The sequence below is a fragment of the Bos indicus x Bos taurus genome, chromosome 25 (assembly GCF_003369695.1).
Source record: "Bos indicus x Bos taurus breed Angus x Brahman F1 hybrid chromosome 25, Bos_hybrid_MaternalHap_v2.0, whole genome shotgun sequence".
In the NCBI taxonomy this organism is placed as follows: domain Eukaryota; kingdom Metazoa; phylum Chordata; class Mammalia; order Artiodactyla; family Bovidae; genus Bos; species Bos indicus x Bos taurus.
The window spans coordinates 35884205-35899537 of record NC_040100.1 but is presented as its reverse complement, the minus strand read 5'-3'; the positions used below and the strand labels follow the sequence as shown (position 1 = coordinate 35899537).

At 44.0% G+C, this 15333-nt stretch overlaps 1 protein-coding gene across 12 annotated transcripts in view; it reads left to right on the top strand.

Annotated features, from left to right (window-relative positions):
• Positions 1-15087, top strand: part of RBFOX1 (RNA binding fox-1 homolog 1) — a 2434604-nt gene extending 2419517 nt beyond the window's left edge. For 7 of the 12 annotated variants that reach the window (XM_027528154.1, XM_027528150.1, XM_027528155.1 and 4 more), the window contains 2 exons: positions 10242-10317; positions 10712-15087. In XM_027528154.1, coding sequence (XP_027383955.1) covers positions 10242-10317; positions 10712-10859 — 224 coding nt within the window. In that variant the 3' untranslated portion in view covers positions 10860-15087. The remainder of the gene's footprint in view (positions 1-10241; positions 10318-10711) is intronic. The other 5 variants (XM_027528158.1, XM_027528152.1, XM_027528153.1 and 2 more) reach the window with 2 other exon arrangements.
• The last annotated feature ends 246 nt before the right edge of the window (positions 15088-15333 follow it).

Here is a 15333-nt window from a genome sequence, read left to right as displayed (position 1 = left end):
AGGATATTTATTTTCTTCAATATTTTTGAAAAATTGCTGTCAACCTGAGTACCCAACAATGCAGTGGGTAGATAGATTAAAATATAATATCATTAAACAATAGATTATTATGACACAACTGAAGCAACTGATCACCACCACCAGGGAACTAAATGATTCTCTAAACAGATGGTCCAGTGGGAGTTTATTTGCCTTGGCCCCGTCTCCTTCATACAGCTCGTGTGTGCTGAGCACATGACGTGTGGGGCCCAGGCCTAGGGGCGCAGGACTGAGTGGCAAAGAGAAAATTCTGCACATCCAGGGGGACAGAGGGGGACACCAGCCAATGGTGTTTTAGAGCAGTTCTCCAGAAATCTTTCCTTTGCTGAAAAGCAGTGGCTAAAAATCAACAGAGAAGATAAACCATGCCCTGGAAAGTACCAGACACTTTGAGCTTGTTGTTTTGGCTACCAGTTGCCCCCTGCTTTGGGCAGCTTGTGCACATGTTTATGTGTCTCTGGGATGCAGGTGAGGCTGGGTCTCCATCTGGCAGCAAGTTTCACACCTTCTACCATGCCAGGTACCATCATGTTGGTTGGGAAGCCAGCCCAGGGACAGACTCTCAGTCCTTTTTGAGCACTTGATACAGACACGTGGGGCCTGGGAAGAAGCCTGGACCAACACTCCTGCAAACGCTGCTGAAACCAGTCTCCTTGGGGCAGTGGGTTGCTGTCCACTTTTATTAGAGACATTATTTATCAAGCTTGGGGCCACAGTGGGGAGTATCACTACCCCCTTCCATCTTTTTATTCCCCACTAACCTGAACACACACACGGATACTTGCACACCCAGGCAGCCGCACTAAGGCTTCAGATACTGTTTAGAAGAAACTTCTAAATTGACCATTCCTCTAATTGATCCTTCAGCAAATTTCATCTAAGGGTCTCTCCTTTCCATTTTGGCGATCTGATTATTCAGCAAAGTTGTCATGCAGCAAATCGATCGGTAGTTAATTGGTCTGTTTCCAGTAAAGTGTGATGTGTGTTCTAATAGGGGAAGCGCAGGGTGCTAAGGGAACATGCAGGGAAAGGAATTTAGTGAAGATCTTCCGAGTGTTGACTGAGTGCTGACAGTGGACCAGACACAGTTCAGAGCCTGTTACATGCAATAATAATACCTCCTAAAAATGAAATGTCTTTATCAGTTTCCTTATGAACATTAACGATGTCTAGAGAGCTCTGAATTAGCCTGAGTAAGGGAGGGTTAATCAGGGCAGATTAAAAAAAAAAAATATATACAACAGCAGGTGTCAAATGTCAGATTGGGTGATGATCACCTGCAGAATTTATCACACATGCATAAACAACAAGGTCCTAGTGTACAGCATGGAGAATTATATCCCATGATAAACCGTAATGGAAAAGAATATTTTTATTTATTTATTTTTAAAAATTTTATCAGAGTAGAGTTGCTTTACAATGTTGCATTAGTTTCTGCTGTACAACAAAGTGAATCAGTTATACATATATCCCCTCTTTTTTAGATTTTCTTGCCATTTAGGTCTTTATACAGTATTGAGGAGAGTTCTCTGTGCTGTGGGCTTCCCCGATGACTCAGCGGTAAAGAATCCCCCTGCAGTGCAGGAGATGCAGGAGATATGGGTTTGTTCCCTGGGTCAGGAAGATCCCCTGGAGGAGGGCATGGCAGTATTCTTGCCTGAAGAATCCCATGGACAGAGGAACCTGCTGGGGTACAATCCATGGGGTTGCAAAGAGTCAGACACGACTGAGCAACTTTCAGCATGCTTGCCCTGTGCTGTATAGTAGGTCCTTCTTAGCTATCTATTTTATACACAGAGTGTATATATGTCATTTCCAGTCTCCCAGTTCATCCCACCCCTTCCTTCCTTCTTTGGTATTCTTACGTTTGTTCTCTACATCTGTGTCCCTATTTCTGCTAGTGAAGTAAGTCAGAAAGAGAAAAGCAAACATCATAGAATATCACTTATATGTGGCATCTAGAAAAATGGTACAGATGAACTTATCTGCATAATGGAAAAGAATAGTTTAAAATGTGTATATATCTGTAACTGAATCCCTTTGCTTTACAGAAGAAATTAACAAACATTGTAAATCAACTATATTTCAGTTGAAAAGTACTAAAACTGAAAAAAAAAAAAAAATACAGATTCCACTCCATCCTGCCTTCTCCATGCCTCAGAAATTCCAGTTCCTAGATCAGGAGATGGAGCCTGACAATCAAAGTTCTTAGGAGTTTCCCCAGACCGTTCTCACAGAGGAGACCTCAGCTCACACTCCAGGAAACATTGACTTGACCCGTCAGGAATCTTTTGTCTTTCAGTGAGGAGAACATTCTGTAGATTTTTCTGGAGTCGTTCTCTGCAACCTGGTGACCGATTACCATGTGGCCACGGAGCCCTCTGGAACGTGCTTGGTCCATGTAGACGTGAGCTCTCAGCGTACAATACACAGTAGATTTCAACAATGAAAATTGTTGTATGAACAATAGTATGAACATAATGTAAAGTATGTCACGCATTATCTTTATGTCAGTGACACATTGAAATGATACTATTTTTAATCTGTTGGATCAAATTAAAATATAAAAATAAATGACACCTATTTTCCATTTTATTTTTTTAATGTGGCTACTGGAAAACTTACAATGTCCTATGTAGCTTGTCTTTCTGGCTCTTACCATATTTCTATCAGAGAGCCACGTTTTCATTCATTTTGCTCCAATGAATATTGAAAGAGTATGTGTGCCCCAGGAATGGGTCTCTTAGCAGCAAGGATGCTCACCTGAAATTAAAATATTTCGACAGTTAACCTGAACATTGGTAGTGTGTCGTGTTGTTCAGTCACTGTTGTATCTGCCTCTTTGCAACCCCATGGACTGCAGCATGCCAGGCTTCCCTGTCCTCCGCTATCTTCTGGAGTTCGCTCAGACTCATGTCCAGTGATGCCGTCCAGCCATCTCATCCTCTGTCACCCTCTTCTCCTCCTGCCCTCAATCTTCCCCAGCATCAGGGTCTTTTCCAGTGGGTCAGCTCTTTGTGTCAGCTGGCCAAAGTAGTGGAACTTCAGCTTCAGCATCAGTTCTTCCAATGTGTTTTGACTTTATGTTTTAATTTTGCCTCTGAGTGTGTGTGTGTGTGTGTCTATACGCACTGTAGCGGGACATCTCTAGGGCACAGGCCCAGAATCTGTCTCCCTCTCATCCCATTAAAACCATTGATCTGCTTACATAGATAGGGCTTGGAGGTTACTGTACCCAGGGCTTCAGAAGGAGAACTCAGTTTGGGAGTAGTTCTGACACAGGTATTCCAAGGGTTTTACTGGAGGAACCCCACGTGGAACAGAGAGAGGGCAGGAGCCAAAATTCTCTTAGTCTTTTAAAACAAATGTATTTATTTATTTGGATGCACTGGGTCTTCGTTGCTGTGCGGGCTTTTTCTAGTCGCAATGTGCGGGCTTCTCATCAGGGTGACTTATCTTGTTGCGGAGCTCCGGCTCTCGGTGCCTGGAATTCAGTAGGTGCCCCGTGGCATGTGGAATCTTGGGCCTCGAACCCATGGAATCAAACCTATGTCCCGTGCATTGGCAGGCGGGCTCTTAACCACTAAACCACCAGGGAAGTCCATCCCCGCTACTTTGGAGGAAAAGAATCATGAGACTGAAAAAGGCAGTCTGCGAAGATAATCATTTCAAATCCAAGCTAAGGAAGTGAGCCACAGGAGAGTTCAGAAATGTCAGCGTCGGGTTGCGGTAACTCTTTAGCTCCTCTTGGAGAATGTCTTCTGCCTCTACTCTGTCCTTCTTGGAGGTTTTGAGTTATGGGATTGATTCTGCTTTCTGACTTGCATGTCTTGGGAAGCTTTTAGAAAAGCCCTGGTCACCTGCGTGGTCTACAATTATAGAAGTCATTGCCTAGATAAGACTAGGAGAAAGCTGCAGTTGTCACAGAGGAATATTCCCTAGTGAGTGCCTTCACCAATGCCAGCTGAGCATTGAGGTCTGAGACCACAGGGGCAGGAAGGGGAGCATTTCCTGGCTAAACCATCGCTCTCCAAATCGCAGGTCATGAGGACCATGGGGCCGTGTTTAGGGCCCTCCTTGTACACTCTGTGGGAGGTGTGTGGCTGGTGTGTATTAAGCTCCCAATAGCTTCCAGACTCTGTCTTAGATCTGATTATGAAGGCACTATAGCTCTAACGGCATTGCAGATTCTGGGAGTGCGCATTTTGACCCTTTGTCAGGGATCCTGGTTTGAATGCATACTCTGTAGCGCTTCTCATCATGGTGGGGACTTGAGCGTTGGCACCTTCTTGCTGCCTTGGGACCGTCTAGGAGAGCTCCACCACACTGGGAGCCTCATTGGAGGACTGAGCCTATTTTATCCATCTTTCTGCCCCCAGGGACCCCCTCCCCGCCCCCCAGCTATCTTTGGGACAGGAGGCATGGGGAGGTGATGCTGAAATAAAAATAAAAGGTCTCAGGAGCATAAAGACTGTGACTTCAAATATACAGAGCGAACTCTATGGAGTGAAGTTAATGACAGTGTTCTTCCTATGCCCCTATAAGAAAATCACTTGACTGTTAGAACCTGGGGGCATGGTACCCACATGGCCCTACTGTATTTCATTCACACCCAGCTTGTGGCAGCTGGACTTAGAAGATGTTAATAATAAGTAGTATTTACATTTCTCAGTTGAGTTGACAAAGCTCTTACACAAACACAGGTTCATATTCCCCATTCAGCAGGCAGCTTATGTATTCATTTGACTCTGGCATATCAAGTTCAGATATAGCCATTGAAACTACATGTGTAACTCATAAATGAGACAGAGCTTCACTTCCGAAAGCATCCATGAATTGATCGCTAGAACTACACGTGATGCTGATCCTTCGGGTGCTTCTGCAGACCAAACGGCTGAGCAGGAGAGGTCAGCTTATGAAATTCTGTAGAAGAACCCTTGTAACATAATCTCCCCTCTCTGTAGATGGCTTTTAAATGCCCCTGGTTTCCTTTCATGCACTTTATCTGTGAATTAGGCAGAGCTCAGACCGAGCAGAAATCATTTTACAAACAAGGAAGATGAGGTTCAGGGAGTTCCCTGCATCACTGATCAAGGACATTGCAAAGGGAGAACTTGAACCTGGATCTTCTGGCTCCAAGCCTTTGTCCTCTGCGGGGCAGGCCAGCCTCTTGGTTTTCTTGTCGCAGAGGTCAAAAACAGACGAGGGTTCATGATGGCCTTGAGCTACAGCAAACTAGACAGCAGAGCAGTTATCATGTCTCACTTTGACTGTTTGTTTTTTTCCCTTTGATGAACTTGGGCTTCCCTGGTGGTTCAGACACTCAAGAATCTGCTTGCAGTACAGGAGACCCGGGTTCAATCTCTGGGTCAGGAAGATCCCCTGGAGAACGGAGTGATGAACTTAATGGCAACTTGGCCTCTGTGAACTCTCAGGGGTGATGGGAAATAACACACTGTGTATTTTGAGACTCAAGGAGCTTTTCTTCTGAGCATCTTGAAGTGTTTTGATTGTCTCTGGGAGCAAGTGATGTAGAATCTTCAGAAAGCATAGCTCCTAGGATCGTGGCTACTGACAGAAAGGTTATGGTGGATACCAAGGTCTTCCCAGGCCTCTTGTCTCTCCTTAGTCCTCCTTCACCCAACAAGTGGCATTGCCTTGCTCCCTCGTTCACCTGCCCCCTAGTTAGTGCTGTGCTACACCGAGGAGAGAAAGCAGGAAACAAGATAGACTCAGCCCAGCCCCTGGGGGTGGGGGTGGGGCTGGCATTCCAGAAGGGGCACAGATACACAGTCAAGTCAGGAAGTAAGTCACCAAAATGAATGGAGATCTGCTCCATTAGGTGAAGGCTGGGGATGTGGTTGGAAAGTGCGCTTAAGAAAGAGCGGTCAAGGAGGCAGGCAGCACTGGGGAGCTGACGTTTGAGCTGAGAGGTCAAGGATGAAAGGGAGCAGCTCAGATGAGCTGGCCAGGGTCCCAAGGGGAGAATGAATTTGCTCGCGTCCTGGGAGTCCTGATGAGCAAGGGGTGGGGTTGGGGGTGAGATGGGGGTGAGAGCAGGGCAGGGGTGACTCAGGCAAGTTGGATTTTATTCTACGATAAGTGGGAAATCATTGAAGGATTTTAAGCAAGGGCATTAAGTATGATTAGGCTCCAGTACTCTTGCCTGGAAAATCCCATGGACGGAGGAGCCTGCTAGGCTGAAGTCCATGGGGTTGCTAGGAGTCGGACACGACTAAGCGACTTTACTTTCACTTTTCACTTTCATGCATTGGAGAAGGAAATGGCAACCCACTCCAGTGTTCTTGCCTGGAGAATCCCAGGGACAGGGGAGCCTGGTGGGCTGCCATCTCTGGGGTCGCACAGAATCGGACACGACTGAAGCAACTTAGCAGCAGCAGCAGCAGGCTGATACAGATTTATATTTAAATAGATGGAAAGATAGGTGACAGGCAGCTAGGCAGATAGACAGATAGATAATAGACAGATTATAGATAGATAGATAATTGGTAGATAGACAGATGATAGATAGAGGTAGACAGATGATGGAGAGACAGAGATGATTGATAGATGATAGAGACAGTGATAAATGATAGATCATAGACACAAGTGATAGATGATAGAGAGACAGATAGACAGATAGATGACAGATAGAGATATAAATGACTGTTTCTGATTTGGTTCTGATGAAATACTGGCGGTTTATGTCAGGGTGGTGATGGTGTGAGTGACGTGGACATGTCTCACATTTCATCCTTGATTTCTGACCGGTGGGCTCTGGGGCCACGGTGAGCATCGGGGCCCGATTGTACACCAGTCCGCTTCGGCAGGGATGGCTGGTCCGCAGGGTGACGCCAGGCGCGGGTCTGTCCCCACGTGGTGTCCACCGGGCATTCCCCATCCTTCCCGCCGAGGTCCCTGGGAACCACCCCTCTTCCTCTGGGCTCCGCCGCCGGAGGTCACCGGTGTGGCCAGCATCCCCGCAGCCTCGGTGGAGCTCCAGTCCACATCTTCCCTGATAACCTTGTGTCTAAATGGTGGTGTCACGGAAGGGCGTGTTTCGGGATTAGCATTTGAAAAGAAGCCTCCTTGCTTTCAGTTTGAGCTGACATGGTCCCTTTTCCTCTGTGGAGATGAAATTTATTAATCATAATAAAACCATCGGATTCTGAAGGTAGAGGTCACCCTGAGGAGCAAAAAGGAGCTTGCTCATTTATGAGGACCAGTTCGACGCTGCTCTCCTTTTCTTCTGCCCTGGAAGGGAACGCTGCCAAACTGCTAGCTTGATTTTTCTTCGGAGGCTGACGCCCAGCCCAGAGTTATCGATGAATGACCATTAAAGGATGTGAGAGGAAAAGTGGGGGGTTACCTTTTCACATTCAGACCACCACTCTGTTGTCTCCTCAAAATGGGACATTTTTGCCACAGCAAAATCAGTCCCCAAATTAAAAAAAAAAAAAAACTACTAATCATTGCTCTGAATTAGCATCTTTACCGCTTGATTTGGAGGAACACCACGCTGTGGCATCATTTAGTAAATATCCAAGCATTTTTAGTTCACTTTTGCAATTTATAGCCAGTTCCTATAACCAGCTTTGCCAGTCGAAAATACATTAAAAATAATCCTATTACTTTTTTTTTCCCTCCAGATCCATGACAGACTTTATTTTCTCATGAAATGAAAATCAACACCAAAGTCATCCATCATGTTCTTTTCTCCTTATTAGTAGCTGCTTCTAATTAGGGGTAAACGCCCCAGTTTCATGAGTAACCTCCATGAATAAAAGATTTATTTCAAAAAGTCATCATTCTTCTTGCTTTAACACACCCTGTCTTGGACATACATCTGCTTTTTTTTCCTCCCTGAGAGAGGGGGAATCTTTGATTAAAGGCAGTTTCAGTAAGTCAAAGTCATAAAGGATGTCCCAAGGAATGAAAGCAAGAAGGGCTTGCCTATTTGTTAGTTTCACTGAGAGATTCATCTCAGAAAAGAAACTCCTGTTCGTTTTTGGGGATCAGGAGAATGCTGAATGTTGACGCTTTTGAGGATCAGACGGAAGACTCGTGTAGATGATTTGAAACAAGCAGAGGGCTTGGGAGTAAAGCATGTCCAATGAAAGCTTAGTATTTTGTTTTCCAGGCACTAAGTCGTGTCTGACTCCTTGCGATCCCATGGACTGCAGCACACCAGGCTTCCCTGTCCTTTACTATCTCCCAGAGTTTGCTCAAACTCATGTCCATTGATTTGATGATGCCATCCAGCCATCTCATTTTCTCTGTTGCTCCCCTTCTCCTCCTGTCTCAATCTTTCCCAGAATCAGGAGGTTAGTATAATCATTTTTTTTCCCCCAATCTGGAGTCTAACTCAGAGCCTGAGAGTTAGAAGGTTTTCCCCCTGGTTCTTCCTTCTCAGGCTTTATGATGTGAGATCCATCTAGTGCATTCTTATCCATCAAGTATGAGAAGGAAGTTTAGAAGACAAGTAGGGAAAGAGGGGAGGAGAAGAATAAAGTCAATGCAAATTCAACCCCAAGGTTGATAGTATAGACCAATGACTTCTTCCTGGCTTGTTCCTTCCTTCTTTAAAGGAGTGTTCAAGATTCAAAAGCCATTGATAATTCACACCTACCCCATCTAGTGGCTGGTTTACCCCTCCCCTAGCCACTGTGAATGTTGGTCACCAATGGTACCCAACTGCCTCTTTCTGCAGAGACTTACCCTCTCCCGAAGAATCACTGCAACTAGGAAGTTTATCCTCTGCCCTTCTAGGAAGTCTACAGCTAATGCTTAACTAACAAGAGCATTAAAAAAGCCAACCCACTTGCCTCCAGCTGGGATCAACTTTGGGGTGCAACTCAGGATTAGGGAGAAGTTAGTTTTCAGCTCAGAACTGATACACCCTTGGTTCTCTATTTTCCCTTTCTCTGAGCTGCTTGCCTCTCCCTCCTCTTAAACGTACCGCCCCCAACAAATCAGGGGTGGAAGAATCTCCATTTCAGGCTTTGCTTCCAGAGACCCTCACCTAACCTCGCCTGCATCTCAGCTGTGATCATTACCAAAACAGCAGCATTCAAACTCTAACAAGATATCTGGCAGGCCGTTCAAGGAAGGGTATCTGGAACCATGGAAAGAGCATCAGAGTTGCCCTGAGACATTCAAGGATTAGCTCTGACTCTGTCTAGCTCTGTGACTTTGAGCAAATGACCCAGTCTCTCCGAGCTCTAACATCTGATGAGTTGCATTGTTCATCCAATGTATTAGGTGTCCATCTCTTCTACATTTTTCTTCTAAAGCCTGTGCTGGGCATTAGGGCAGTGGAAGGAGGATGGTAGAGACAGGAGGAAAAAATCCTCAGATATAAGGAAATGTCATCAAGAAATATTGTTCAAGGGACTTCCTGGTGGTCCAGTGGTTAAGACTTTGCCTTCCAATGCAGGTTCCATTCCTGGTCAGGGAGTTAAGATCCCACATGCCTCCTGGCCAAAAACCAAAACATAATACAAAAGCAATATTGTAACAAATTCAATAAAGACTTTAAAAATGATCCATATAAAAAAAAAACTATTAAAAAAAAAGAGAACTATTGTTTAAAATGTATCGCTTCCTGGAACCTGGCTAGAGATTGATGAGATAGAAGTTCTGGGGTGATAGACTCAAAAATCAAATCAGGCTCTAATTCTTGAGTGGGGAGGGAGGTCCCACAAAGCCTTCAAGGAGGCTTCTGTTTGAATACATCTGTTCTTTCCCATTCTGACATGTTTGGCCCTAATTGTAAAGACTGGGTCCTTTTTGGCCCACCCTGTCTCACTTGATTGGTGACAACTTTGTTAGGAAAAGAGGACAATCTATCTTGATTATAATGGGTCCTCTGTGGTTCCTGGCTTTCTTAAAACCACTCTTTCAAGCTGTTGCCTGCCTCCAACCCAGTGTAGAAAGGGTTGTTTGAGAGAGAGAGGAAACACACACACACACACACACACACACACCACGTACTTTTATCACCAGCGATGTTAAGTGGACACAGAAATGCTTGTATAGGATGGACTTTTCTTATGTTTCGTGGCCGATTGGAATGTGTTTCTTATTTCTCAAGATGGATAGGGCCCCTCCACACTGTCTTGGTATTTTGTGTTTTACGGTTGTTATTGTTACTTCGTTAATCACATATTATGGCTTAATCTTCCCCTCTGTCTTCCTTCTAGTTACGGACGAGTTTATGCTACCGACCCCTACCACCACACACTTGCTCCAGCCCCCACCTACGGCGTTGGTGCCATGGTGAGTACCACTTCCTCCTCTTCCTAGCTTCCTCCTTGCCCCCCTCCCCCGGCCCCCGGCCGCCCCTCCCCCCAGCTGGGATCTCAGGATGGGTTGACGGCTGACGTCCTCTCACTTTCCCTTAATTGAATTTGTCTCTTGTGCTAACAGCAGCTAAAAAATGCCACATTAATCCTCCCAGTAAACTTGATAAATGTCTTAATTTCTTGGCAATGTCGTGCATGTAAGTTATTATATTTCTCATTTTGCAAGTCTCACCTAGCCAAGCACTTACCTTAATGGAATAATTAGTCATGTTGATAATGAAATCCATCACTAACGGAATGCAGTGTCAATGCAGAACTTTTTGTTTTCTTTTTTTTTTCCCTCCCTCCCTTGCCGCTCATTCACATAGCCCCAAGGTTCCAGCCCCACCACAGACCTCAGAGGAGCTAAGCTGCACAGTTCCAGGCCTCTGCTGTCAGGCAGCTGAGAATCTGACTGCCTCTCCTCCCCTATTACAATTCATGTTTAAAGTCATAGTCGCCCAGGAAAGAAAATAGAGAGAGAGGCACGCTTTGTGTGTGTGCCTAGTACATAAGGAATTAGAAGGAAGCAGTTTGGGAGTTGTCTTTTCTTTCTTTTTTTTTTTTTGGTGGGAGTGGGGCTGGGTTTTTGTTTTGGGAGGGGTTTGGGGGGAGGGCAACACTGGGAGTTGAAGGGGGGGGATGGTGAATTTGCCTGTACTTGTTCAAACTTCTATGCACTAAAAGCGTACAGTAAGACGTGCCCATCACGTGAGAGCGTATGCAATCATTACAAAGCTTTTTGGCATGCAGATTTCTGCTTGAGATCAAGATGATCAGTTCTTCTCCTAAAGATAAAGCCCCAGAGGCATTCATTGGCATCGCCAAAACTTTTCACAAAAGGAGATAGTTAAGTGCCGTCTAAAACCACGGCTAGGCAATTCCCTGGAGCTTGGCGGTAGACATTCCGCCATAATTGGGAAACCTATCATTTTTTGCACAAGCTCAATGACATCCAGTAATTCATCTGCACAACTCCCCTCTCAAGAGCACCTTCCATACAGATTGTTCAGCTGAGTCAAGTAAAGAGTGGACTTACATGTTCGTCCTGCTTTCGCTATTCAGCCACTCCACTTCAACACCCAGTTCGCTGGGGGAAAGTGTTGACCAAGAGGGTTGAGTGATGACATTCAGTAAGTCCTCTGCATGCAACATCTTGAGTGTAGACAGAGCCTTTCCCAACAGAGCACATTATTATCAGTGACTCAGACGGCCAACCCTAAGAGACAGCATCAATCCTTCAGCAGCCCATTTGTTTCAGAGTCCTTTTTAGCTGCTGGGGCTGGCCACCCGAATTTGGTTCTACAGAGAATTTTTGTTATAAGGAGCTATGGGGGGAGGAGGTCAGGATTGGTCCTATCTTCAATTCTCTAATAAGTGGACCCAGGATGGGTAGGGGACGCCTCCATATTGGTTGTTTCTGAGTGTCTATTTTTTCAAACACTAGTCCTTTTTTTTTGATGATCCACATGTTCTAAAAGGAAAATGTAAAAACACACCCCTTACATTGCTTTGTTTCAGAATGCTTTTGCATCCTTGACACACAGTATTGTTAGTAACTCAAACAAGCCAACAATAAGAGACAGCATCAATCCTTCAGCGGCCCATTTGTTTCAGAGTCCTTTAGAGCTCCCAGGACTGGCCACCCGAAGTTGGTTCTACAGGGATTTTTCGTTGTAAGGAGCGACTGGCGGGTGGGGAGAGGTCAGGCTTGGCAGTATCTTCAATTCTCTAAAAGGTGGACCCGGGATGGGTAGGGGACGCCTCCATATTGGTTGTTTCCGAGTGTCTATTTTTTCACATAGTAGTCTTTTTTGATGATCCACGTGTTGCAAAAGGAAAATGTAAAAAACACACCCCTTAAATTGCTTTGTTTCAGAATGCTTTTGCACCCTTGACTGATGCCAAGACTAGGAGCCATGCTGACGATGTGGGTCTCGTTCTTTCTTCATTGCAGGCTAGTATATACCGAGGGGGATACAACCGTTTTGCTCCATACTAAATGACAAAAACCATTAAAAAAAAAAAAAAAAAACAACCTTCCAACGTGGGGAAAAAGGAAGCTTTCCGAGGCCTGGGTATTGCAATACATGCAGTAGTGCATCATTTTAGCATCTAAAAAAAAAAAAATTAAATTAAAAAGAGGAAAAAAATTACATTTTTTATCTTATACCTCAGATATTTTGTTCTGTGTATTTTAATATTGTGGGTCTTTCATTTCCGAAGGTTCTGTAGTTTGGTTGCTGGCTGTAGGAAGTTTTTTTTTTTTTTTTTTGTGGTTGATCTAGAGAGATGCTAGCTATGACTAAACACTGGTATAGGGCCATATCCAGAGTGCTGTATTCTGTAAATGAAATTATATATGCTGAATATTAAGCTACTGGGGTTATCAGCTGTTGGGGAAGAGTGTAAGTGACTACAGGAGTCATGTTCTTTTCTGCATCTGCATTATTTTATTTTATGAAACGGGAAGGGTGGGAGGGACCTAGGGGGTGGGGACTGGGGTTTGGCTGAAAGGGAAAAAAAAAAAAGTAACTGATGAATCTAAACGACCCACTGCACCAACGTCCATATAGCAACGGTTCTAAGTTACTCACTGTCAGTTCAAGCCAAAGGTTAGGTTGTTAAGAGGATGCTTCTAGAAACACTTGTACATCCAAGCTGAATGCAGCTGTGCAAACCCACCCTTTACAACCATTCCACCTGGCAGTATTCAGCTTCTTAACCAGCCACTAGTTATCTAGGCAAAAGACTGCTAGTTAGGCCATCTGCAAGCATTCTTTTTATATTTCTTCCAGTATAATAAATTATTGATATCATTGCTGACTTTTATATTATGGGAGGGAAAAAATAACATTAATAAAAAGGTGATAAAAAGCACTGTTTCTATTTTTTTCTTTTTTTCCAAAAAAAGAAAGTAATAAAAACTTAAATTCTTTGTACCAGTGAAAAAAAAATGTATAAAATTTACATCTGTGCAGTGGCGTTGTTAAGTTCTAGAAACAGTCTTTCGAAGCTTTAGTTTTAGCCTCGTAGAACAACTGTTACAGACAAGACGTATAATTTTTATGGAATTACATGATAATCATATTCGGATTTATAGAAGCATTTTACAAGTATTGCAATCATTGGGTAGAGATAATCATGGTATTTTCATCCGCTTGGTACTTTTTGAAACATGACCATGTTGTGTAAGCAACCTGCAATTTTTCAGTCCGTGAGAGCCCGCCCTCCCATTTTTTTCCCGATCCCCAAGGATTCTCTCAAATCAATATCTTTAGTTTTCTTTTTTTTGTCTCCAAGGCCCAGGACACTTGTCAAAAGGAAGCAAAAAAAGTAGGTCCACCCTCAACATCCCCTAAAGAACGACCCCCTCCCCCCCACCTCGGAAGCAGGGCCAAAATGACGCATCCGAAAAATTGCAGTTTGTCTGTATGCTTCTTCTGTTCGAAGTCTCTTCATGTTGTTCTGTTTACAAAGTTAATCTCAGTTGGGGTATCTGTCACGGATCTTCCTGTTTTTGTATTTAAATAAAAAAAATATATATATCCTGCAGCAAGTGGTCCCCAGTAGTTTTGCTGACATAGTTAACAATTTCCACGTGTGCAGTGCAGGCCTTCATATGGCACGCACTTTAGTAAAGCTCTCAACTCACTGCTGTGAACCTGCCAATCCGCTGTAACAACTCTGCTTTAAGACAAAACCAGACAAAACTTAAAAAAAAAAAAAGTGTTTGTGATCCAGCTTTTCTCTTGTCATCCAATGTGCATGCAGTAAGATCGGTTGGATATTAAACCATCAATAAAGTTTCACAAGATTTGAAAACCGAGTTTCTGTAGCTTTGCTATCTAAGATCACCGTGATCTTGCAAACAAAAAAAACAAAAACAAAAAAAAAAAAAAAAGAGAGAGAGAGAAACGGGGGAAAAACTGCTGCTTGGCGGCCAAAAGCAGAGAAAAATATTTCTGTTTGCCAGTCGGGGAGGGAAGAGGGGAGAGGGTGCTTGATAGCATTCCTGAGACATTCTCATCTTCCCCCACGTGGAAGAAGGTGTTATGACAACGGGTGCCTGGTTGATGTTTTTGAGGGAAAGGACATATTGAGATGCTGCGGCATCCAACCCCGAAGTGGGGTGAGGTGGAAGGAACAGGGCTTTTGGGAGAATCAAGCGAAGTCTCCCATGTGTCTTAGATTTCAAAATCCAGAATTTGCACTGTATTTGGAATCACAAACATAGAATTCTTACTGTGTTGGTTCAAGTAAAATTAATTTGCAGTTTTGATTTTCATCGATGAGCTGTACTTTCCCCCATGACTGTATGTAGTTTTAATAAAATCATTTAGAGCAAGTGGGTGCCAACTGATGTTACAGACTCTTTTGTCAGGCACTCCTCCAAGAGGCCAATAAGTCATTTTAAAATGTATGTCAGAGATGTAAACAGACATTTTGGATTTTTTTAAACGGTATTTATTTGGAATGTTTTCATTTATCTAAATAACTATTGCTATTATGAATTATGGAAAAAAAAAAGATTACTATCATGTGTGGTATATAGTGACTTAACACACACCTCACGCAATCTGCAAACCCAGAAAATGTGTATATCTGTCTTTAGAAATTAGTGTTTATATCACTTACAGTGGTTTGTGAATAAAGAAAACTGGTTTGTAATATCAAAAAAATAAAAGCTTAGTCTGAAAAGGTCTACGTGAGTTGGTGTTCTGATTCTTTGGCCTCTGTGTGTTTCCTGGGAGAGTGGATTCGTCACGTCCACACGAGGCTGCTCTTGTGCCCACCGGGGCGGGCGGTGCAGCTGCCCAGGTAAGCAGCAGGCTTTGTCCCTGCAAGGGACCCGACTGTCTGGGTCACATGCCTCCTCTTCCTCACCCATCATTCCCAAGAAGTCAGTGGAACAACTACAGATGTCTAAGAAAGAAACAGAACTAAGCTG